The sequence below is a fragment of the Myzus persicae genome, unplaced genomic scaffold (assembly GCF_001856785.1).
Source record: "Myzus persicae strain clone G006 unplaced genomic scaffold, MPER_G0061.0, whole genome shotgun sequence".
Taxonomy (NCBI): Eukaryota; Metazoa; Arthropoda; class Insecta; order Hemiptera; family Aphididae; genus Myzus; species Myzus persicae.
The window spans coordinates 552136-577231 of NW_019100725.1; the positions used below are offsets into that span (position 1 = coordinate 552136).

Genomic DNA, 25096 nt, shown 5'->3' on the forward strand with positions numbered 1-25096 from the left:
TAATATAGCGAGGAGCAATATGGTTTTGCGCCGCACGAGCGTAGTCAATAGCAACAATAATAATATACATGTGAAAAAGCATTATTCTCTGCGGTACGTCCATATTACGGATGAGACGCAAACGATTAAAATTTAGAAGTTTGCCAAGACATACATATATATTATGATAAATTAAGAACGTATAATATGTTTAAGGAGGAAACATTTATAAGGGCCACCGGCTTGCATTGTTGTTAAAAAAAATTAACAAGCCGTTTTATAATATAAAAACTACTGACCTTGAGGATCTCCATGTTTTGCGGTAGACACATTATATTATGGCAAAAATCTTCTGCCACTACCTTGGTTGTAGTAATATTCGAATCTTGTCAGAATTGTTATTTGTTATTAGGTATGTAAACGCTATGATAAACATAGACTTAAATTTGAAATACAACGCCGGTCCGTAAGTAATAACATGTGATATTGAAATTGTTAAATTTTTCTATTGCTGTATTTATGGATGGTCTTAGGACTTAGGTTTAAAACCACTCGTTCGTGAAAAATAGCGTTTAATTGTTTTTTTGTGTATATGGATCAGAAATGCAATCATGCGTGTAGTTATTCTAAAGAGACCATTTTCAATATTATTTCTCTATATATTTTTTTATATTCTAAATGCAAAATAACAACAAAAAACTCCCATTTTCAGCATATTTTGTAAACGGAAGTCTCCACAGAAATATTCTTTGAATGCAATAATTTATTATCTCTACATCTTAATCGTGTACCACTCTAACATTTTTTCCGCCATTAAAATGTAACAAAACACTGTCTATACAAATTACATTTAACTAAATTCAACACACATCTTCAAAATGACTTTATTATTACACTTATTTACACTTAAAGCTCGTGAATATTTTCTTTTTTTCTTTTGACCATTCTTCCGGATTAGGTTAGGTGATATTCAGGCTAGTGGATTGATTTTTTGATTTTATTCAAAATAAATATATTTAACTATAATACAGGCAAAGTCAAATCGCTCTTACATAATGATTCATTGTTAGTATAGATTTTAGTCGGTTTTAGTCATACACATAACTCATAAATCATTTTTATGAATGTCTTTTTTTTAATGTATTATAATTTTGATTTCCGGCCATCCTTAGTGTTCCTAAAAAAATATACGATTTTCATATAGTTAATTTGTTTATATAATGATATGTATTCGCCAGAGGCCAAACATATTAATTGTATATGGTAGGTACCTGCGGATACGTCATCCAAATGAGCGCAGATACTTGCGAAAACCATATTTATTTTCCGTCGAGCTATATGATATTATGATAATATGGTTAATGGTTATGGTATAAAATATGTATAATATACCTACATTATTATACACAAATAATTGATTTGATTTCTGTTTACTCAGAACACGGGTTTTCCGTTTACACAATCTGCATGAATACGAAAACAACAACCTTTAATACAAAACCGGTTTCGTACCGCAGTCGTGTAAATTAACAGTTTTTAATGGTTTTTATAAGTTGCTAGCGTGTTTTGTGACCATAATAATAATAAAATAATATATTAATGTTACGATAATAGTGGCGTTATATTGGACGATCGCGAGATCGTCTCAGTGCGAATTCGTGATCGAACAGCTAACAACAACGATGTCGGTGTGTCGACTGTCTGTCGTCTTATTCCGTAAGTAATTAATACAATTAGTGAATAATATTTATAAACAGTTTTATGGCAGTGGTGGCATCCAGGGGTTAATTAGTGGCAAGGTTCCCATTTTATACAAACCTGGTTTTTTTCACTTCCTAGGTGTCCTGGTTCTATTTAGTTTGTTCGTCGTACGCAATCATTTATACTTAATCGTAGGTAGTATTAACTTTCCAGACGATTATTGTTTTTATTAAATGTGATCCCTCTGTGATTTTCATCAAATTATTTCAAAAAAATTACAATCATTATCTGTCATTATACGAGTAGGTACTGACAGGCTACGACATTTGATCGTTAAGTGCATTGTTCATGGTACATTAGCTGTGGGTACTCTATTGATTTTATTCGCAATGTCGCTATTATAATATTAACAAGAATATAATATTATCATGGGTGAATAAAATATAGTACACATTTTTTTTAGGGTATTTTTTAAATGAGTATCTTTGGGATGTGAACTTAGCAAAATGAAAGTTTTTATAACAATTATTCCTCAACAGTTTATATTAAAATTAAATACATAAGTAGTATTAAAAATAATATTTTGATATTATATATAACACGCAGTACAATACTTTATATACATTGTACATTTATGTGTATTAAAATCCAATTACTTAACATACTAATCTTTAAAATGTTTGGTTTCCAAACATACCATGTCCCTTTATAATTTTGATACCCAGAAAAATCATGTTTAAAATGGGATTTCATTGACTCCACTGGACTTCTTTTTATTGGAGGGAAAAGGTACAAAGTTTTTGCCAGTAAGGGTAGATTTAAAACAACCTATCGATTTCGTCAATTTGAAGACGTACTTTAGGTTGAGCTATTTATTTTTTTTACCAAAAACATTACCTACTTGTCGAACCAGGAATAAGTAAGTATAAAGAAAATATAAACTTTCCTAATCAAACTTTACAAATCCTAATTTCATCAATATTTTTTTAATTAACATATACATTATTGATAATAGAGTATAATATTATATAGTTTTATTTTATTTATAGCATATTATGCACCCAGGTTATATTATTATGTGCCTATACTAAAAATTATTATTACCTAAAATACTGACTTTTAATATTTCTTGATTGATTGTCAGTTTCTAGAACTGACGGATATAACGACCCTTAGATTGCCTTATATTGTCCTTAGTTGGTCAGAAAGTGTAGTTTTGTCATCACAATATGTCATTGACAACCGCTGAACTTTTAAATCGCAATAATTAATATTGGCGGAACCAATATATCCCGTTTTGAGATTATACCTAAAATTGTATAAACGAAGGTTTTTGTACATTTATTTTAAATTTCATCTCGCTTCATTAATAATAGTATTAACATTGGGATTCGTTTTTTTGGCGACGAGGCTACAGATTTGTTCGATATAGGTGTACCTATGTATTTCGATGGAAACATTTTGTTTTTTGTTATTGTTTTTAATATCCTTCCGGTATCTACTAAATGTAAATAATAATCCTACATCATAATAATATTATATAGATTTTCAAAATAATTGTCGAACATTACCTACCAATAAATTAAATCTATTCAACTACAAGTTATACGTATATCATATTTTTCAGTTACGATAGAACAACAATGCTCTATAGTCTATAAACGATTTAGCAATGCAGTCGTAGACTATTCATCAAAATATAAATAGTTAAAATAGGTATCTAAGACTTGGTTTGAAGCTTTCAAAAAGAAAAAATAATGACATTTCAAAATTCTAACGCTATAACGTATAATTATATATATAAGTAAACCTATATAAGTACTCCTAATTATTAAATAACATATTACTTGAAATACTGGCATAATATTACCTATGTAAAGCTATTGAAAGTTTGAATATTTTCTTTCGATAGCTTTCTATTAGTCATATTTAAATATAATCCATGACGGGCAAAGTATTTTGTAAAGTATCTTTTTTTTCATATAATAAGACAATATCACAAAATTCTAAGAATTTTAAATTGAGTAAAAATGCATATTTTTAGTTTAATTTAAATGTTGAGAAAACTTACTCATTGGAGACAAATAATAATATTATAATCGCATTAAATAAACATTAAATTAATGTAATTTACTTCGGTCGTATAATACTGGTGTAGCTACTTAATTGAAAAAGTATTTGATATAAGGGGAGAAGGTGTCAGTAAATTCACAACCATGGACTGCAGTCACTCGCTGATGCCAATATTTTAGATGATATGTAATAAAATGGGAAGCGAGGAAAAGTATTGACTTTTCAATTGTAACTGTTATTAAGACCTGTCATAAATTGAAAATATCTCAATACCTAATTATCTGTATTCTCTGTAATTGATGACTTTTTCAAAGATGTGATGTGATTATGATTTTCCAAGCTACTAATTTTCATTGATTGCTCCAAGCGAGAGTAAATTCTATCAGTGAATTTACAAAATAAAGAGCACGGCAACTAATTTTATGTTAAAGTTTTAAAAATAATAATATTTAATGAATAATTAGGATAGATATGCGACAAAAAAATACAGTATTACATCTTATATGTTATAATTTAATAATTTAATTGCTATACATAAAAAAGACTAGCGTAAAAATAATAATAGACATTGCATAATCGAAATTTCTATATTGAGTATCCAGGAAGTTTCCAAGGTTTCACCCTGAGATATATGAATTATACATTTAAACTTTTCCAAACTTTCTAGACAATTGCAGTACGTGAAAAACTACGAATTGACTGCCTATATTATAAATTATAAGCACAAATAAATGTTGAGCACTGTTTGAATCTGCAAACCTATGAATTATAAACACTAATATTCTATAGATAAAAGAGTTTAATTATATTCAACGATATTTATACAGACGTGGACTTAATACCAATATAAAAATTAATATTTAATAAATAATATAGGTAGTAAATTAACATTCAAACGGGAGGAGGTTATGAAAAGTAAAGGTTTAAAAAAAAATACTAGTTTGTAAAAAACTATGATGAATCCATCAGGTGCACTAATTTAGTAAACCTAGTTTACAATATTTACAGTGAGAAATTGTTTAGTTAAATATTATACTAATGAACCTGATAATTATTTTTAAGATTATTATTATTATTATTATTATTATTAAACCTCGACAAACATCAAACGTGTCATGTGTATACAAGGTTATTTTTCAGTCATTATTAAAAAATAACGACCGTATTTTATGGTAAAAAAAAATAATTTTCAAAGATGCTGAAGGTCAAGAACAAAGAATCTACTCAAACCAATTATTGGTTTTTATTTTTATATAAAAATTCTAGAATGACCCCTTAAAATTATACTATAGATAGGTACTAAAAAAATTAATAAAAGTTCCATTTATATAATTCCGTACCGTACAAAACATGTAATCTCCTAAAATTTCCATAAAACTAAATACCTACCTACCAATATCATTAATGAAAGCCCCTCAATACTTCGTACAAACGTGTTAATTCTACGTACATATTAAACAAGCTTCTGCACTTAGCGATTGAGTGGCCCGAGTCCCCAAAACACTATTCAAAAATAATGCACTCGAATCATATTTAAGTTGAACTTTTGTCTTGATTTATACAACACCTGTGGTAAAAAAAAATTGGTATACAAATATTTTCAATAGTTGCTTATAAATATTAATAGTATTTAAATGAGTAGATTTTTTTTTAATAAACTAATACCTGTACTGATAATGGTACTCAGGACATGTCATATTTATAATTTAGATCAACAGTAATTTTATAAGTAAATTCATTTTATTTTGTATTTTATCATATTATTATGTATTTGACATATTATATTATATTGAATTGAATAGGCTTATCATAATATTATAATAACAATCGACGTTGTATTTTCATTTAAAAACAAATCGTCTATTTTATACGTCATTCGACACATATTTAAAAATAAAACACGTAGCATTATTATATTATACTCACTTATATAGATATTTATTAAACTCAATTAATTTGCCGATAATTCAACAGTAAACAAAAAACACAATTTATATTATAAAAATAATATGAATGTCAATAATTCGTTTAGATTGAAAAAAATTGGTCTTAGTACTTGTATTTTATAATTGTTATTAAGTTTTATAATACAAATACCTAGACCAATTTTTTTCAATCCAAACGAATTATTGACATTCATATTATTTTTGTTTATACTTGAATTTGAGTAACGAGTGTATAGTTATCACTCCGTCAGTTCAAGTGAATACTACATGTATCTATTAAATTTTCATAGGCGGAATTTCGTTTGTATATATAGCAAATACAGGCACTAATTGATTACCTGAATATAAATTGACGAATAGGTATATTTACTATATTTATATTTTATAACCACCTATATGCTTTCAGTATTTTAACATTATTGATGTTATCAATTATTTAAATCCGTGGACAATCACACGAGTTAATACTATTCTAGATTACTATATGACAGGAAACCAAATCAAAACTCATTTATTCTATAGGTACTTACTTACATCATATCTACGAATCCACGGTTATCTACTACTAGTAGATAACCGTGATCATACATTACACCAGTTAACCTTTATAATATGTTAAGTTCCTAGTATCTAATACCTAGATTGCATCGGTATCCCACTTTTTCCTATGTTATAACCATATAATTTCAATTAAAAATTATCAATTTTTAGTATGTTGTGGACTGTCGGTTTTATCCGTTTACGGTGGAGTACCGTTGGACGATGTTGTATTTCCCGAAGTACTGAGTTCAAGATACCAACATTCATCATGGGACTTTAGTAATGAACGACCACCACCCAGAAGAACTATAAGACAAGGTAATCGTCGTCCAAGACCACCGATGCCTAACGAAGGAGATCCATTTGCAGGGCTCGAACCCCAAGGTAATAACCGACCGTCTGGTGGAAACCAAGGCCAATGGTCCAATCAAAGACCTAACCAACAACAGGGCTTTGGAAATAGGCCATCTGGTAATCAAAACCAATGGGGTACTAATGGTAATAATCAGGGTCAAAATCAATGGGGTGTCAACGGTAATAATCAAGGACAAAACCAATGGGGCGCCAATGGCGTTAACCAGGGACAAAACCAAGGACAAAATCAGGGACAAAACCAGGGACAAAACCCTGGTCAAAACCAGGGACAAAACCAATGGGGTACCAACGGCAATAACCAGGGACAAAACCAATGGGGTACCAACGGCAATAACCAGGGACAAAACCAATGGGGTACCAACGGTGACAATCAGGGACAAAACAATCAAGGTAACAGACCACCTACCCAAACGACCGTAAATCAAAATCAAGTACAAACCAGCACGACTTCATCGAACAGTGAAGAGGCAAATGAAGCTCAACGAAACACATGCAATACGACCTGTAGAGAAAAGATTACAAACGAATACAATCCCGTCTGTGGAAGTGATTCACAGACTTACCAAAATAGACGATTTTTGGATTGTGTCGCCAACTGTGGTATACGTAAGTATTGTTGTTTTGTTTGTTGCTCGATCAATAAACCAACTTAATAAGTAACCATGATATGTACCTATTATTTTACTACGCTCGCTTGGGATGGAAACGATATAACAATTTATTTATTTTACAGTGTAGGATTTTGTGGTAGGCAGTGTGTGCAGTGTACAGTATACTCTATATAATAATATAGTATTATCCTTTTGGTTAACCTCAATTTTTCTTGAGATTCAATTAATAGTTAAACATAAATCATTGTAGGTGCCAATGTATAAATCATTATCGGGTTCCTGAAACTTTAAATCCCTGTTGTTTTCAATTATTCATCTATAATACATTTCATTCGTAATTCTGATATGGTTGACTTTCTGAGAAAAATTTCCGAACTAAGTATGTGAATCGCATCAAAATCTTATTTCTTGAAAAGTGTGTGTTATATTAGTTTATTTATCTGAATAAATTTATGTGATTATTAGTGAACACGAATACACGATTCACACTATAATACTTACCAACGTAAATTAATTATATACAAAATAATAAATAGCATACATGATACGAGTAATAATTAATGTCATTACGCCATAAGCCCATAAATAATATTATTATATTTGTTTTGTTTTAGCCACTGAATTCAGCTACATTGGTACTTGTGTGACGACGACCCAACGCATTACTCGAGCATGATGGAATTTCAAAATTTCGCTGCTACTTCTGATATACATAGATAAATGATTGACTTTTATATAAATATATATATATATGTTAGCGTTAATGTATGAAATTCCGTAATTCTATAGAATAACTAGTTATTTAATAAAATAACGTATTACATACATTACCGCTAACATATATATTCACCGTGAATAACATAGCTAAAATTATTGTATATAAATATTATATTGTATTTTAAAATAATTTCTGTATGGTTGATTTAATATAATAATATTATAATGTTTTATAATATACATTTTCATAAAACGATAACTACTGTTTTATATAAAATATATAATATTCAGGACATATACGGCTTATACACACGTATAAGTCACCAATATTGTTTTTAAAGCAACCAAGTTTTTGAGAGAAAAAGTTAAACATAAATATTAATATAATTGTGTTAGACGAAGAATATTGGATGGATCAGGACGACGAGCGTCTGGAAATTCGTATTATAGTACGGCGGAGGGGGGGGTCTGAAGAGCAGTTTAGAAGCGGTCGTGCAAAGTAAATTCAACAACAATGGTCGTGTAATAGGTTAAATTATATTCCCAATGCAATATAGGGTCGGCCGACGGCGACAACAATGACACCAGTGTAATTCGTTTAACTCGGTTTCCTCCGAACCAATCTTTGAACTTGAGATTTTTTCTCATCAAGGTCCTCCGTATTCCACCTCCTTGCTGGCCAAAGTTCAACGATACATAATATTATTCGAACGTGTATATATTATGAACTATGTATAAGTAAACTGTGGCGTTCGCTCACACTACACATAATCTCCGATGTGATATCGATGACAATCTGAGGTTGCAGGTCACTCCACATGGCTCACATTGACACACATGGCCACATGGGAGATACGAAAGCCACTATAGGAGCAAATATGTATCACATGTACGATATTTATGTCAAACACCGTGCAGGCATACTATGTAGCCGAATAAAATTACCCTGCCTCCCTCCAAAAGTAAGAACGCCACTGAGGCTTACCCCTTTTGAATATAATATAACTGCAGCACTATTACGCGGTATACTATTATTATCATGCTGTACATTTTACATAATGTTTTCTTTAATATGATATCAAAGCGGTTCATTTTGCAGTCTGATGAGATTGATCATTTTTTTGATTTTTATTACATTGTTACAAATTTTGTTTTTATAAATTTAATATTTTCATGATGAAAGCATTATTTCGGCTTAACTGGGTACTATAGCCTATAGCTATATAGGTACTATATACAATATACACTGCTGTACATGAGCTGTACAGCTTGATTTAACGGACATTTATTTTAAATTTGGTTGCAAACGTATTGATTCTGGACGAGAGTGTGACGTACCTATACGGCAGTTAAAAAAATGGAGTAGAGTACAATAATGAAAATATGACTAATTCCTGATTAGCCGTTCATTATCATTTCCATTATATACGACGTTTGAATAATTACTTTATTGTATCATATTAAAAATTGTGTACTTCTGTAAGTCGCTCGATACTATAATAATATTAGGTACCTACACCTAAAAAAACCGAATTCGTTTACAGAGTTGCTGTGAAACGAGCATTGCTATTGTACTCGATCCACGAACCACTGCATTTTATTTGAGATGAACGTATTATTAATATTGTTGTCGAACAAAGACCCCTTGACGACGAACATCGCGGTATGTCGTGATGTATGCATACGAAACGCGTCTCGGACCATAAATTTATTGGCATAACCTTGCGACGGGTCAAAGTCATTTTTTAACGAAGCGCGCCGCAATATTCACATCGTGACGAACACAAATCATTTCCAAAACGCATTTACCTAGTAGACAGACGAATGAAATAAAAAAAAAATAAATAAAAAACACAAACACACACAAAGTACATCCTTTGTGTATAAACATAATAATGTGTATATGCATTGCACTTTTGTTACATAATTGATGGACAGCAGCAGCGGCGGCGGTGAAGGGACGACCAATTATATTGTAGCAGCAAGTACGATATAGGTATGACCTTTCTCACGTCGGTCGGTCAACAGGAAAAATAAAATAAAATAATACACTTATGGGTAGGAGAACCGTCTATATAAGAGAGCTGCACTACGTCGTCCGGCGAACAAAACGCTTGGTCCCTCTAAGTGCACGAAACACGATAATTATTATTATCATCATAAACAAGACGTATAAACAACGCAAAACGAATACATCATGAAATCCTTAATGCTAGTCCTGTTAGTAGGTAAGTCGATATTATTTTTATTATTATTATCAATAACAGTAGTAACTCTATTGCAGAGTTCCTCTACCTGAGGTACTCGGAAAGCTCATAGGTGGTAGGTGAAGAGAGGTCCCTTTGTAAAAAAAAAAAAAAATGGAATGGATCATTATTTACATTAAAAACTATTTGGTTTATTTACATATTTCATTTTCATTGTGTGCATTAAATGCTTATATTGTCATAGTTGCATAGTTTCTAATAAATCAAATTTCATACATGTAGAATAAAGTATACATTTTTAATAAGCAAAAAAAAGGTTATTTGGTCAAGTGGTACATGCAAATTTTCAAAATGTGTGGGTGTTACGTGGATATAAAAAGGTTGGGAACCGCTGCTCTGTTGTATTCATTAAATCCGCTAGGTATGAGAAATTGCACTTAGAAATGAAATGCGCACAATACTGCATATAAGTATAAAATGTTTTCGTGTTAAATGGATTTCAATTTTAAATTTACAACTACAAATTAGAATATAATAAAGTACAGTAAATGCACACGCGTGAAACTTTCAATGGGTTATGGCGTAATAAAATCTTGGGAAAAAATACAAAAAAACATTGATACCCTACTGAATGTGTACCATTCAGTGATGTAAAAAGTTGTCGACATATTCAAAGAGCTTCACTGTGTTCGATTACATTTTTTTGACAGCACGATATTATGTACTTTAATTTCAACACGTTGTACTGCGTTAAATTCTGAAAACACTGAAAACAATAGTCGAATTAATCGAGTTAATTCGTAATGGAAGTATTATGATTCATGAAATAGTGTTCGATCCGTACATTATAATTAGCTAGTCTGTATTAGTTAAACCCATATGTTTATGTCCATATTGTGAGACATTTTAAATTAATAATTGTTCGACTACGAACTGAGACTTCCTAATGATCTGATTCCATCATGATAATTACAATATATAGGTGGACTACAACAACACAGTACCCACTATCAGTTATTTCATTGATCCATTTATGTTTTGAATTTGAGTTATATTTAATCTTAAATTTAAATTAATGTCAGAGGTTTTTTTAAATAGTTTTCTTAAGATAATACCTGTATTCAGGATAATAGTCGCAAGAACCCATCTACGTTCCATCTCATAAAATTGAATTTCTGTTTGGTTTTAAATCCACGATGATGAAAAAATGCTGTATAATTATGCTATTGATCTCTTTGCTAAAGATGATATCTGAATCCACAATTTAACAAAACAAATACAATTTACACTCAAAATGATTTAGGTACATTTATGTAGTGGGTATTTAGTCATATTGCACATGTTTACAACTCGTAAGTTCATCATTATCGAACATACAGAAATATAAATTTTACTTATCACTTATCAGTAATAGCAATAACTTTTTAATAATACAAAATATACATTTATTTGTTAAATTTTTTTTTAAACAAAACTTTTAACTAACGTATTATTTATACGAACACTCGGTGATTATGATGATAACTCAAGTGTGTGAAACCCAAATTTTTACTGAGGTAGTAGGGTGGTGTGGAATAAGTGCACATAAATAAGCTTATTTTTATACCATTAATGAGCTACAATCTGGTTGTAAACCGTTGCTTTTATCTTATCTTTTTGAACTATTATTAAGTCAAAATTTTAATTGAATAAAATAGAAAATAGTTGTCTCCTATTCTGGTTAATTTAGAATTATTTATTGTGGTCGAAGAACATTTATTTTATTTTTTGAAAGACCAAACAAATTTGAGAACCCGGTGAAAACTCTTTTCATGGTATTACTCAGCTATATTATTATATATTCAATATATCTACAGTTAAAAGAAAATATCAACTAGGTATTGACTTATACGCTTGTTTAAGAAGAAGATTTTTTCAATATATTTTTATATTTATTGTCAAGCTTATTCAGAAATAATGTTGACACCGATTTTTAAAATACCTGATTAAAAGCAATAATAATCGTTTAAAGGCTCTAAACCAGTACATCACTATCGCATCCAATTTATATTTGCACTCTCAGATAGTATTAGCTTGATAAAAAAAAAAAAACATAAAATAAAAGGAATAACTCAGGTTCAGATTATTTTCATGAGAAAATATTCAAAAACTAAACTTCATAGCAAACAAACAATTTTGCATTCGATGCATTCGACATTTTCTAATTTACTACCCACTCTTTTTAATAGATCATGCTTTATTACAATATACTGGTATTAACGATTAGCTCAAAAGTGGCAAAAATTGAATAACGTCCTTCTTCGCTGTATAATAATATTATATGTATATAATATTAAAATCATATACAAAAGTGACGCAATAGTGGCGAGGATACAAAATCTATCGCTATCAACGAGTTTCTTTGTACATGACATCTTATACACTACTTTTAACCTTTATCCTAGACAAATGACACGACTATATACGAGTCGATATTCAAACGATTTAATAAACGCAGCCACGCTATATTGCTATATTGCTATGCAATTTATTTTATCTGATGTTTCCAATGTGTAACTATGAGGTGTGTTTATGACAAAATATAATATTACTATACATTATTTTATTCTAGTATCTCATATCTTTTCACAACGCTTGTATACAGGTAGTAAATTTGGTTTTGAAATCTAGTTTTATTTTAGCTTTATAAAATCACAACTTTAGTTGTTTTGACGTAGAACGATTTTATTTTCTCAATTCTGTAGCAAAGTAAATTAATTTATTTTCTCACTTATTTTTCTCTAAATGCAATCTCTTCTTATTGATAATAATACGTTATGAAATTTTTCCAGTCATTGTTCCACATTAATTATCATCAATCATAATTTACCTCATTTTTTAAAAGACGATTTTCACTTGTTGGTCTCTAAACTAAAAAAAAAACAATAATTATCTTGTACATATTTAATTTTTCAATGGTTCAAGCTCCAAGATAGCTTATTCATAAAATTTAAGTGTTTAAATAACGTCATAATAAAATAATGCATAATGTTGTTATATAATGCATTATTCTCTTAAAATTAGATTCCGGATAGAAACATGTTTTTCAGCGAGAAACGTTGTATCTTAGAAAAATACAAAATTCAAAAGAAAGCCTAGTAATTTAATGTCAATGACATTTTAGACGTAGGTACTACATTTTAGTTTTCTTTTTTTTATGAACATCAAAATCGAGTTTCATACTCTCCCCCGTATAACAATCTTTGTAAAAGACTTATCGATAAACCTCGCTCAAATAACATCGTAGTACGGTTTCAACAGGCGGTGATCGTAAATATATAGACGTCACTAATTCCAATGCTGACAGTTAGTTTTCCAAAGTATACTAACGCTATGTCCTCAAAAATCTTAAAAAACATTTGAACACTCTGCAATATTCTCTGCCATACTAAAAAAAACACACACACTCACACATACATTTTACAAAAATAACAACGGTTTTCTGAATAATATAATATTGTGCTGTAGGTCTGACCATCGCGTTGGTATCTGTCAATGGCAGTCCAGCCGGAGACAAGAAGATAGGCACCAGCCACAAGTTGAAGACGACCAGCACGACGACCACGCTTTCTCCAGCCCGTAAATGCAAGTCCGAGTGCCCGAACGATTACAACCCGATTTGCGGATCTGACGGGGCCAAAGTGAACTTGAGCTTCGGCAACAAGTGCGTCATGGAGAAATACAACTGCGAGCACAACGCAAGTGAGTATAGCAGACAATCATTCATCGATAGTAATGAAATAAATTATGTATGTTATATACGTATTATGAACTTCAGCCTTACATAGGTATAATGGTCGGCAATAGTGCCAATAGTTGCCGATAGGCAGAAGTGTGCCTGCAAACCGTTGTGCGACGTGTCTGAACACTCTATAAACACCTCATTAACACAGAAACCGAACAAAAACTCGATTTTCAGTTATAGGCTCTCCAACTAATCGTTGAAATAGTAATTTATTTCACACCGAAAAAAATACCATTTGTTTCGTCCTATCAAATTTATTTTTATTTTTATTATTTCTCCTCCCTGCCCCAGAAATCGTTTAACGATCGATTTCAATTCGTCCCCGCGGCACCCTTTAACGTTAACCATCGCGTTACGCCAGCAAAGCTAAAACACTCGAATTCCACACGCATTTTATATAGGTAGGTACCTACGCAAAACAGCAAAACTAATTGCACGGGACGTCACTTCGTATGAATATAATATCATTATGTCCGGGGAAAATCAACTATATCGCGTGCTTGTCAATCGGCATGCGTTTCTCGATGTAGAGAAAAAAAATGAATTGCATGTGCTCATTATTTATTGCAGCATTTGATATTGCACAGAACATAGGTAAATTGTGCGGTTGTTAGCTTGTGAACAAAAATCTAAAATCAAAAAACAGGTTGTGTATTACGTATTACAATGCGTGTTTAAAGTGTTTAACCACGTTACCTAACACCAAATATTTTCCGGAATGACTTTTAATTATTTTATTCAGTTTTATTTTTATATTTTTCAATTCAATTTGAACGGTGTTATTAACCAAGAACAGTTTTCTCGATTAATAAAAAAAGCATTGAAGTAATGATATAGTTTTTAGGAATATTTGTATTTTATTCTCAAAATAATTAAATCGAATTAAAAAATAAAAATATTTACCAATACGTTTATAATATAATATATATTAGTGTGTTCTCGAATCTCAAGTATAACATTATAACTATACATAATATTCGAACCGCGGCAGATTTTCGTCCGGTGTCCACGATGCGAGTATTTTAGTAACCCAACAATATTCTACTCAGTTAATATTATTATTATCGTCCTGTATCGCAAGAGAGTGTATAACAATTTCTTGTATTAATAATCTTAATCTGGAACAGCGCACGAATAGTAATTGCACCGATTAGTTAAAATGTTACGTTTGTGTATAATATCTGTGTATAATAATATATAATGAAACTAATTAAAACGAACTTCTGTGGAGGGAAGACAAATCGTCTCGGTTAATCCGTCTCGATGAACCACCCTGGTGAAGACGGTATAACTACGTTTTTAAGCGTTCTCAAACATAATAATATACGAAAAATAGGACGCACCAGTGTGATAATATTATTATTATGATATCGTGTAAGTAAGCCTATAATTTAAGTATTTAAGTCATAGGCCTATAAATAAATGGACTGATAACAGAGAGAGAGGAGCCAACATAGTACTAACAATATAGCATACAACTTAGGTACCATTTATACTCACTAATATCATGATAGAGAGAGGGATAATAGTTCAACAACAAAGATAAAAACATTTTTTTGGAAAAATAAAACATACACTGCAGGTATATTTAGGTCCCATTATAGTAATATAATGGGACCTAAATATACAGGTATCAACTATTTGTTTCTAACAATGTTGGAACTTGGCAATCTAAAGTAAGGTATGAGGACGCCGAAGTCTATGATTTAGGTAGGTTCCTGAAACCTAATATATTAATAAACGGGTGTATCTATAAGCATAAAAGAGGAAAATTTTATATTATTGCCGGTACGTCCTTTTCAACTCCGTTATCATTATCGTTTTTATCTTTCAACCGATATGAATCCGCACCTGGTCGTAAAAATGTACACCCACGCACGGATATTATACGACTAAACGGGGATACTCGAGGGCGTCATAATATATTATGATATAATTTAACCTACTCGGTTAAATGTTCAGTCAGTCCCTGTAGACACGTGTCCATTTCGGTTAACTTTATCCGCATACACATACCACGTCCATTTTATCCCGGACGCTTTATTTGTTTGCATCAGACTTGCCGAGACGCGTCCCTGACAAACATTACGTCTGCATTTGTGTGTAAGAGTGAGATTATGATTTTTAAGGTAGATATACATAGCGTACAGCAAACGGTAAAAAAATATTTTTATGATAACGTTGTATCGTCAACCTACGCATATGAGGGTTGTTCAGAGGCAGTCGGATCAGCTTGCATCAGCTATTATTTTAAAGGATCTGATGGACGTATCTCTTGGAGGTAATGTAGCATATTTATTTGAAATAAACTATATACATAATATATTTACATAAACTACCCTAATCTTTATCAGAATAATATGTTGTGGTTATATGGCTCCCTTTCTCTACGAAAGACCAACTTATCTTTGAACAAGTTAAAATAGGTATTTATTGGATATGCTTCTTATATTCTTAATGTCCTAGCTATCCATCACTACTATTCACTTATAGTCCTCGTGGCACGTTTTAGGTGGCTGACACTTTATCAGTTCTCTTTAAAATGGGTATCTGAGAGATGCTGCACGATTTTCTAGGAAGAATCTTTGAGATTTTCTTCACATATTTTACTTAAAACCAGCCTACTTTCTCTATTTCTAGTAACACCACTCCGTGCTACCATACCCTTTATTCGCATACTAAGAGCTTGGACGCCCTGAATAATCTATATGTTTATATTTTTTATTTGTATGTATTCTTCAAAAATTGTTTATCTTATGTATTTAACTATATTATATTTCTTTAATGCGTTGTGAGTAGTACACTAATTTTTAACAACAAAATACAACTCGACATATTATACACAGCTTATGATTATAATATGGTAGTCGGTGGTTTTTACCGGAAAGTTATATTCACTTCATCAGTCCTTATTGATAATGCGAGTACATGACTATGAAATTTAATATCCTCTACCTGTTCGTTAAAAATCACTTCGAAACAACTGTAATAAATAATAATAAGAAAAACGTTGAAATGGTGAATATTTGTGTATTATTTTCTGATCCTAGAAACTATTAGGTTTGACAAACCTTTCTTTTTTTCGTCTAATTTATTTATACGCTTACAAAGGTATTATTTTATATATTACAAGACCAGAAGTCACTGAACCGCAAGACTTTATGTTCAACACATACCTAATCTTTGTCAGAGATAAAATCAAAGACGCTTTCAATTTAATAAAGACTTATGACTTTATGAGGCACATTATTTTCACTTATTTCAAAATAATATTTTTATTTAACCCTGATATTTATTTGACTATCCACAAACAAACATACAAACGCTAGATGTCTTAAACCTAAGTAATGATGTATACATAGATTATATATATAATATATATGTAGTATCAATTGATTTTATGAGATTTTTTGGAAAACTACTCGTGAGGTACATTTATACAAAGTAAACAGCCAAAATGATTATAGTCAAACGATCAAACATGAAATGGCGACAGTCGGTGTGTTCAAACGAAAACATATGAATTATTTTTATTAACCAATGAAAAGCGTGGTACCTATATAATATTATTATGTGAAATTGAATTTACAAATAAAGAAAACCAAAAGGCATATTTTTGAGTAGGTATGTAACGTTTGCATAATATTACCCGAGGAAAACAAACTATATTATAATGGGTGAAACCGTTCTTTAATACCTATTCAATTTCTTTTGTAACTCGGTGAAAAATATACATAACGAATAAGTTTTCAAAAGTTTGAGGCCATATTGAACAAGGGATTTAAATCTTTAGTGACAGGAAACACCAGATTTAGTATTTTCTTATAACTTTAGTGATTAAACTTTTAGGTTCATCAGAACTTTTGATAAGTTGTATTTATTAAAAACCGATGTTTTTATTAGAAATTGTCATTACAAACAAAACTGTTAAATATGTGCTATATGTGTATTGTTTCGTTTCTAAGCAGGTAGTAAAGGTGTTTTGTTTGTCTCATTTATATTAAATTAGATCATATGTAATTACATAGATGTAGCTTACTAGTTTATAAACTACTACACTAAGAAAAAGAAAAAAACAATTATATTGACTGTGCAATTCGATGGAAATATTAACGCTTAAAGTTTAAACGGCAATCATTTTACTTCACAGTCGATTTCATCACTTTAAACTTTAAGATTAAAACCTTATCGTACGGTAAAGACCAGACGAGTCTAACCTCTGGATTTATATTCCACCACATGTCATGTTGTTGTAATGTTAAACCGATAAAATTATTGTATACACTTTTTAAATAAGCCTCCTATACTTTCACACCTAATATAATATTTTGTTTAATGCTCTTGAAAACACTTGCGTAAGTTATTCCAATACAAAGGCACAGGAGGATAAGTTAGGAATTCTTAAACACGTTCCAACAGAGTTGTCAAAACTCATTATTAGAGTAGGTTAGATAAAGTATTATGCAGCCATCTAGGAATAAGGTATAAAACCATATTATATGCTGACAACCAGAAGATAACAACAACTATAGGTGATGATAAACTGTAAAAGAAAGTAGTATTAGACCGTTAGGTTAGGTTAGGTTAAAAACAGTTTATTTTGTAACAATAATTATTACTATCATTAACCTAACCTAACCTAAGAATAGTGATGACGATGATAGTAATAATTATTGTTACAAAATAAAAAACTGTTTTTCTTCAAAATTATTACCAAATTATATACCATACAGACAAAGTGTGTACGAAACATGTGTCTCACTAGTGATCGCACATAGTATGATATCATATTTATAACGTAACAAAATAAAATTATTTACTATTATTAACTCGAATATCAACGAGAAAAGTGATCTGATCTGCAATAATAGATTGTCTACACAATTATTGTGTTTCAATTTTAATTTTAGTGCCTTCATACAAAGTTTGAATTTTGAACATTGATAATTGTGTAAATAAATTTTATAAGATACAATATTCATTATAATCGACGTAATATCACGGGAGATACTACTCGAGTAGCTTTAACCCATACAGTTGATACAATACCATAGGTAAGCCTGTTTATTTATTTTTTAATGAAACGGGATAAAAATCATTTGGCTTACATTACTCCGTTTGACGAATATTATGAGTTTTCAGCCTGTTCGAAAATTCTAATTTAGTAGCTATCACTAATATTTCGAACTATCAAATTTAATATTTATAACATATTGATAGGAATAACATGGATGACTACAAATAACGTTATGGTATGATAAAATCGAACAAAACATTTTTCAGAATACTTTTGAAATAACATAAAAAAATTGTTATCGTTTTATTTACAAAAATGTCATTTTTTCTTAAAAAGCCAAGCACTCGAACGTATCGAAATTTGTTTTTACATCGTTTACTTTATTTATTTTTTATTATTATTATTGTTATGGTTATTATATACATATAAAATTAAATTGAAAAACGGAAACACAATCTAAAATGTGTTTTCGCGAAAAATTTACACATCGTTCTAAAACCAATTATTTCTTCATTCCACCTAGAACTCTGAGAATTTAAAAATAAAAAACTACACGATAAACAAACAAAATATATTTTAATACTGTCTATACAAACTGAATGAATCCATTCTGTATAGATCGAGTTTTGAACAATACCAGTACAGATGTGAAAAGTGTTCATTGTTTTGAAACACTGGAAAACAAAGTTGATATTATATTCTCCAATTGGTTGTTACTAATTGCACATGAAGTGCGCAATACAACTTTACAATGATAAAAAAACTATTTTATAAAGACAATTAACAATATATTTCAGTAGAATTCAGTAGGTATACTTGAGAAGCCAAAAAAGGAATATTATGACGTCCTATCATACTTATAAATGTTTTCGTTAAGATTAAATGAGTAATCAGTATGTTAAGCAATTAGTTAAGAAATCCTCATAAACTCAAGAATAGTATCAAATTTGAAAAACAATTTATAAAAATGTTTTTTCTCTAAATTGAAATCACATTAAGATTCAGTGATATATCTAATAACAAAACAAAGAGTCTATCCTAGTCTAAATACAAGACGTATATTTAGTTTCGAACACTTAATTTCAAATTAATAACGAAAATTATATTATAACAGGTAGGTGCCTGTAATAATATTAACATATTATAATGTGGAAACTGCAGTGGTCGTTATGCATTCGTTTCAATATTGTCACGGGGTAGCTGAAATCCACTTTGTTCTGCAAAGCGTGATTTTGTCGGAAATTCTACTGGTTTTGTAGCAAGTTTCTCAAAAACTATACTGAGAAATTTTGCAAATGACTCGAATGTAGTGCATGTGTCAAATTTCTAATAGAGTGGTTATATGAAACTTTTGAATCGGTGCTCCTAACCAAAAACGAGTTCACAAACGAAACAAACAAAATAATTCATATCGCTACAAAATGTAACCCAAAATATCTCCCTCAGACCAATATAATATCATACAATATATACAACTATAGTAATTTTAAATTTTGAACACGAGTGCATCTTGTATCATTATAACAATATACATTATCACGTGCCCAGCTGATTCAACGTCGATAACAATATACGAGTAATCTGTATCAGACTTATTTAACAACGACAAGAAACTAGACAATATATTTTTATTTTAATTGCTTAACCACAACATGTGGTTTAAGCACGACGCCTTATGAACGCATATCTTAATTCTATATATTATCTCTTTATCATCATATAAATGATGTTACATTAAATGATTTTATACCCAAATCGACCGATCGCTGCAATATCAACTGTGCTTGTGTAATTGTAGTAAAAAAATAAAAAATAAATATTAATATATTTTAATTGTTTACGACATTCTCAGAGTCGCGAGATGTCCAATCAAATTGCAAAAATAAACCTTTACACATTTCGGTCACGGGTCACTCGTACAGTGTATGTGTACTATTGAAAACTAATTGAAATTTGAGAGATTCAGCTAATATTTTTTTTAATGCAAATAAATGCGAAAGGAAAAACCGCGATTGTTAAGCACAAAAAACATTTTTTGGGGGGGGGGGGGGGGGTTTAACGCGTTATGAAGCTTAACTCGTATATTATATTGTTGGCTATTCGATAAACATAACCACGAATAAATTATGAAATATTCTCGGGGCGTAAACGTTTAGGTGCATCTCAGAACTTCAGTTTATATAAACCGTGTCTGTATCCAAAACGCGTATTATACCTTATATTATATTAAATATAGCGGCCACCGATAAATCCACCGTCCCGCAATGATCGATAGACTATATTATATTCTCGGAATAATAATATATGTTTCAACATACCAACCTACAATAATATGCTATATAATATACATAATTTAACCAGAACTTACAGTGTTACAATATTATAAATACGAACTCCTAAGTCCACACGGATTGGGCATCTTTTTTTTCGCGCTTATCTATTAATATATTTTGTGTTGCAGAACTCACGGTGAAATTGGAAGCCGAATGCCCCAACAGCAAAGGCATCCGTCTTGCTTAACTGCACACACGTCCTAATCAACTACAGCACTGTGAAATATATAAAAAAAAATGTTTATATATAATATATAGGCAAGCAGCACGTACAGACATCGACGAGGATAATATACCGTTCGCGAGAGAATTCGTCAATTTATTTAATTTTTTTTTCCTCGACCGCCGCCCACACACGTACACCGCACACACACACAAACACACACACACACACACACACACACACACACACACACACACACAGGTATAAACCACCTGGCACCTAGCACGCACACACAAACACGTCGTCATGCCTACGTTATTTTAATATTTTATTATCCATCTATTTTTACTATCACCTACCTATTGTGTTATTATTTTTCTTCGTCAGATTCATTATAATAATATCTCGTGTACATGTGAATCGTACCTACGTGTATAATAATAATTAATAATAAATAATAATGATAATATATAAAATAATTATAATTGTAACGACGAATTTTATTTCACACTGTTGTGTACATCTTACATGTACGACTATTATATTAATATTATGTAATATGTAATAATTAACATTTAATAACTTATATTATGACCGTCACTATATATTGTTATTCTTTTTACAATTATTGCTTTTCGATATACAATAATTCTGCCGAAAACATAGATCATTTTATATAAGTCTGAATAAACGAGTACCTACATACCATAATAATATAATGATACACAGTACGCGCGAGTTATGATGAAAATAATTACCAACACCTTCAATATTGTTTTCGGCTTGAGGTGTTCCAGTCGTATTATGTACGTCACTCTGCTGCATCCTTAACATTTATATTTTTGTCTATATATGTGAAAAAAAATTATGTTGGAAAAATATTATTGTCAGTCCATAATTATATAGACAAGTGTCTTAAACACTAGTGTTATTACTTATTATTCTGAGGTTAGGCATTCGGCCCTAGACATTTACTATAGTTAACCGATAAAAATTACTGAGGTGCAGTGTTACCTAATGTGTAATCGAACAAGTCGCGGGAATAATCAGAGAGACAATCATTGAATCGTTGAACTACGTCTGTCTTGTCGACATGTGGTGAAGAAAACCTTCAAAAAGTCTATAATTTATCGTAATTCCGGAGATATACCATTTGTATACTATAGCAATAAAAGTAATAGGCAACTCTATTTTCGATTTTAACAAGGCCTAAAGACATTCAATGGCTTTCCGCTTTCATATACGCGCAACACAACTTTTGGATTAATAAAGTTTTCTCGTTCCACGCCATGGTACCCTTTGCCATGATTTAACACCTAGTTACGCGTTAATGTACAAATATAATATATATTATAGGCCTTTCTGTACGTTCAATTTCTCCTGTAAAGCTCGATATTAGTTTTTATCAAACGAAAAAACTACTCCCAAGTTAACAACACGAGGCGAACACCAAAGAGCCTCGAATATAGCAACCATAATTTCCCATCATGATCAAGTGGTTTTCATCGGAACCATCGTTTTCTTTTTCTACTCTCGGGAGTTCAGTCTAACGCCAGCTGTTCATTTTATTCATTTTGGTCAAACCGTCAGCAATAAAATCTCGATACAATTAGTATGTACCTATAGGTGGGCGGATAGGTACTTTTTTTTTACCGGGATATTTTTATTAGGGCCACATTTATCAATCGCCTATATATTGTATATAAAAAAATTTAACTTCTTTTGAGTTTTGTCGTTGGAACATTTACTTAACAAATCTTGATCCATCCTTTTTTTTTTTTTTGTTATTCGAACATCGATTATATTTATTTATAATTTATATTTACATTTTATACATTGTTTTAGTTTTAGCACAATAGTACATACAAAAAAATAGATATGTACCTATTTATACGGGTATCGATGAGTTAATACATAGGCCCCTAGGCCTTAATGGAGTATACAAATATTACCAATACGCATTAATATTTAATACTGTACAGCCGCCAGGGCACCAGCCAGTATTATAAAAATTTACTTTTATATTATTATTATTTTTTTTTTTTTTTTGTGATGGGGACCTACCGGGAAAATCCCGATTTCCCGATAGATCTATCCGCACATGAGTGCCTATAATTTGTACTCAGGTCTCCGACTACAATTGCTTGGGCACAGTGGCATGCGGAAAAATCAGTTGGTACAGATGAGCGATTCCACTATAAGGACACTTAACAGTTATTTTTAAAAATATTTTTGCATACAGCAATTATACATAATATAGTACATCAATGTATATAATTATACATAATATAATAATACAACTATATACATATGAAATAGCTAAGGTGCCTACCTAACAATATACCTCTAATATAAATAATAATTGTTTTAATAAAGATAATGTGCAGTAAGTACGATTATGTACGAAAAACGGTTCTGAGCTACGATAGCTTGTCAGATTAACTATTACTGAGTACATTTTATGATATTATTGCAGTTAAAGTAATTTATTTTTCGATTCGACAATACGGTAAATTAAACTAATTTTTGCCAAGATAATTGCATTTGAAAATGTCAATGAGTGTATATGTACAAGTGTACAACATAATAATATTATGTACTTTAAAAGTTTCAAGTACCTACGATTAAATGTTCGAATTCGACAAAATAAATAAAATCATTATGACTTTCTGTAACTTGCTGTAACACTAATTTACTGTATCTAATGTACAATTATTTAGATCTTTGTAAATAATTACCATAGTTACATAGTTACATAATATTATATAGGTTAAGTACCAGCAAGAAAATTGTTAAAATGTAACTTATTCGACTATGTACTTACTTATCAACTTGTCTATTATGTGGTGTCAGGCCACACAACCGTTTTCCGCTGATATTATAGAGTGAAGTGAATTGGGTGGATAGCAAAACTTATAAGTAATACCTATATTTATTTATTTAAAAAATATGTTATTTATATTTTTGACCATATTTTAAAATAAAATCTAAAAGCTATCATTGTTTTTTACCAATCATTATTAGTTTTTTTTAATGATTTTGTTGGTCATAGTATATAAATTATAGTATAGATAGTGGCCAGTGGTAGGTAATAGGTACCTACTCAAGTTTAAAACCACAACCGTCTAAACTCGGACATTACCAAGCCTCGGTACAATGGATTTCGAATGCATATACACACACTCATGATAATATTTACTTCAGCTCACACAAATACACACTACGTAACCAGTATTAAGCATCACATTGCCTATACAAAACCCCTAAATAAATCACCGCTTTCAATCTCCTTAAAATAACATTTTCGGCACGCCCCAATACGGCTTACAATATATTATAAAACCAGGAACGAGATAAATGTATTTTTTACTTCCACCATTAATTGTGTTTAGTAGAGAAGACGTAGTATATACCTACTATTTGTACTTGGTATCAAAACATTTAACAATAAAATATATAAATATATACGTACGTCAGAAAGATAAATACATAATATTGTGCATATATTTTATACATTATTTTATAATAATATTGGATATTATTTTATTAGTCACGTTACTAATCGATGTTTAAAAGTGATGTATACAAGACATTACATAGTTAATACTGCAAGAGAAAAACATTTCCTAACTAAATTATATTAAAATATA

The 25096-nt window shown here is 30.4% G+C and overlaps 2 protein-coding genes across 3 annotated transcripts; both read left to right on the forward strand.

The window, feature by feature from the left end:
* The first annotated feature begins 1562 nt into the window (after positions 1 to 1562).
* On the forward strand, positions 1563 to 8148 carry LOC111042676 (bifunctional endo-1,4-beta-xylanase XylA-like). 2 transcript variants are annotated; one of them, XM_022327361.1, is made up of 4 exons: positions 1563 to 1695; positions 6411 to 7220; positions 7840 to 7978; positions 8072 to 8148. In XM_022327361.1, exons 1-3 carry the CDS (start codon positions 1662 to 1664, stop codon positions 7899 to 7901), a joined length of 906 nt encoding a protein of 301 aa, XP_022183053.1. In that variant the 5' UTR covers positions 1563 to 1661; the 3' UTR covers positions 7902 to 7978; positions 8072 to 8148. The 2 variants fall into 2 exon arrangements, with proteins under 2 accessions (XP_022183053.1, XP_022183054.1); XM_022327362.1 differs by having other exon boundaries at positions 7840 to 7972; positions 8064 to 8086.
* A 1880-nt stretch (positions 8149 to 10028) lies between these two features.
* LOC111042674 lies at positions 10029 to 22049 on the forward strand. Its single transcript, XM_022327358.1, has 3 exons — positions 10029 to 10170; positions 13657 to 13890; positions 21412 to 22049. The coding sequence occupies exons 1-3, from the start codon at positions 10140 to 10142 to the stop codon at positions 21468 to 21470; spliced, it is 324 nt and encodes a 107-aa protein (XP_022183050.1). The 5' UTR covers positions 10029 to 10139; the 3' UTR covers positions 21471 to 22049.
* The last annotated feature ends 3047 nt before the right edge of the window (positions 22050 to 25096 follow it).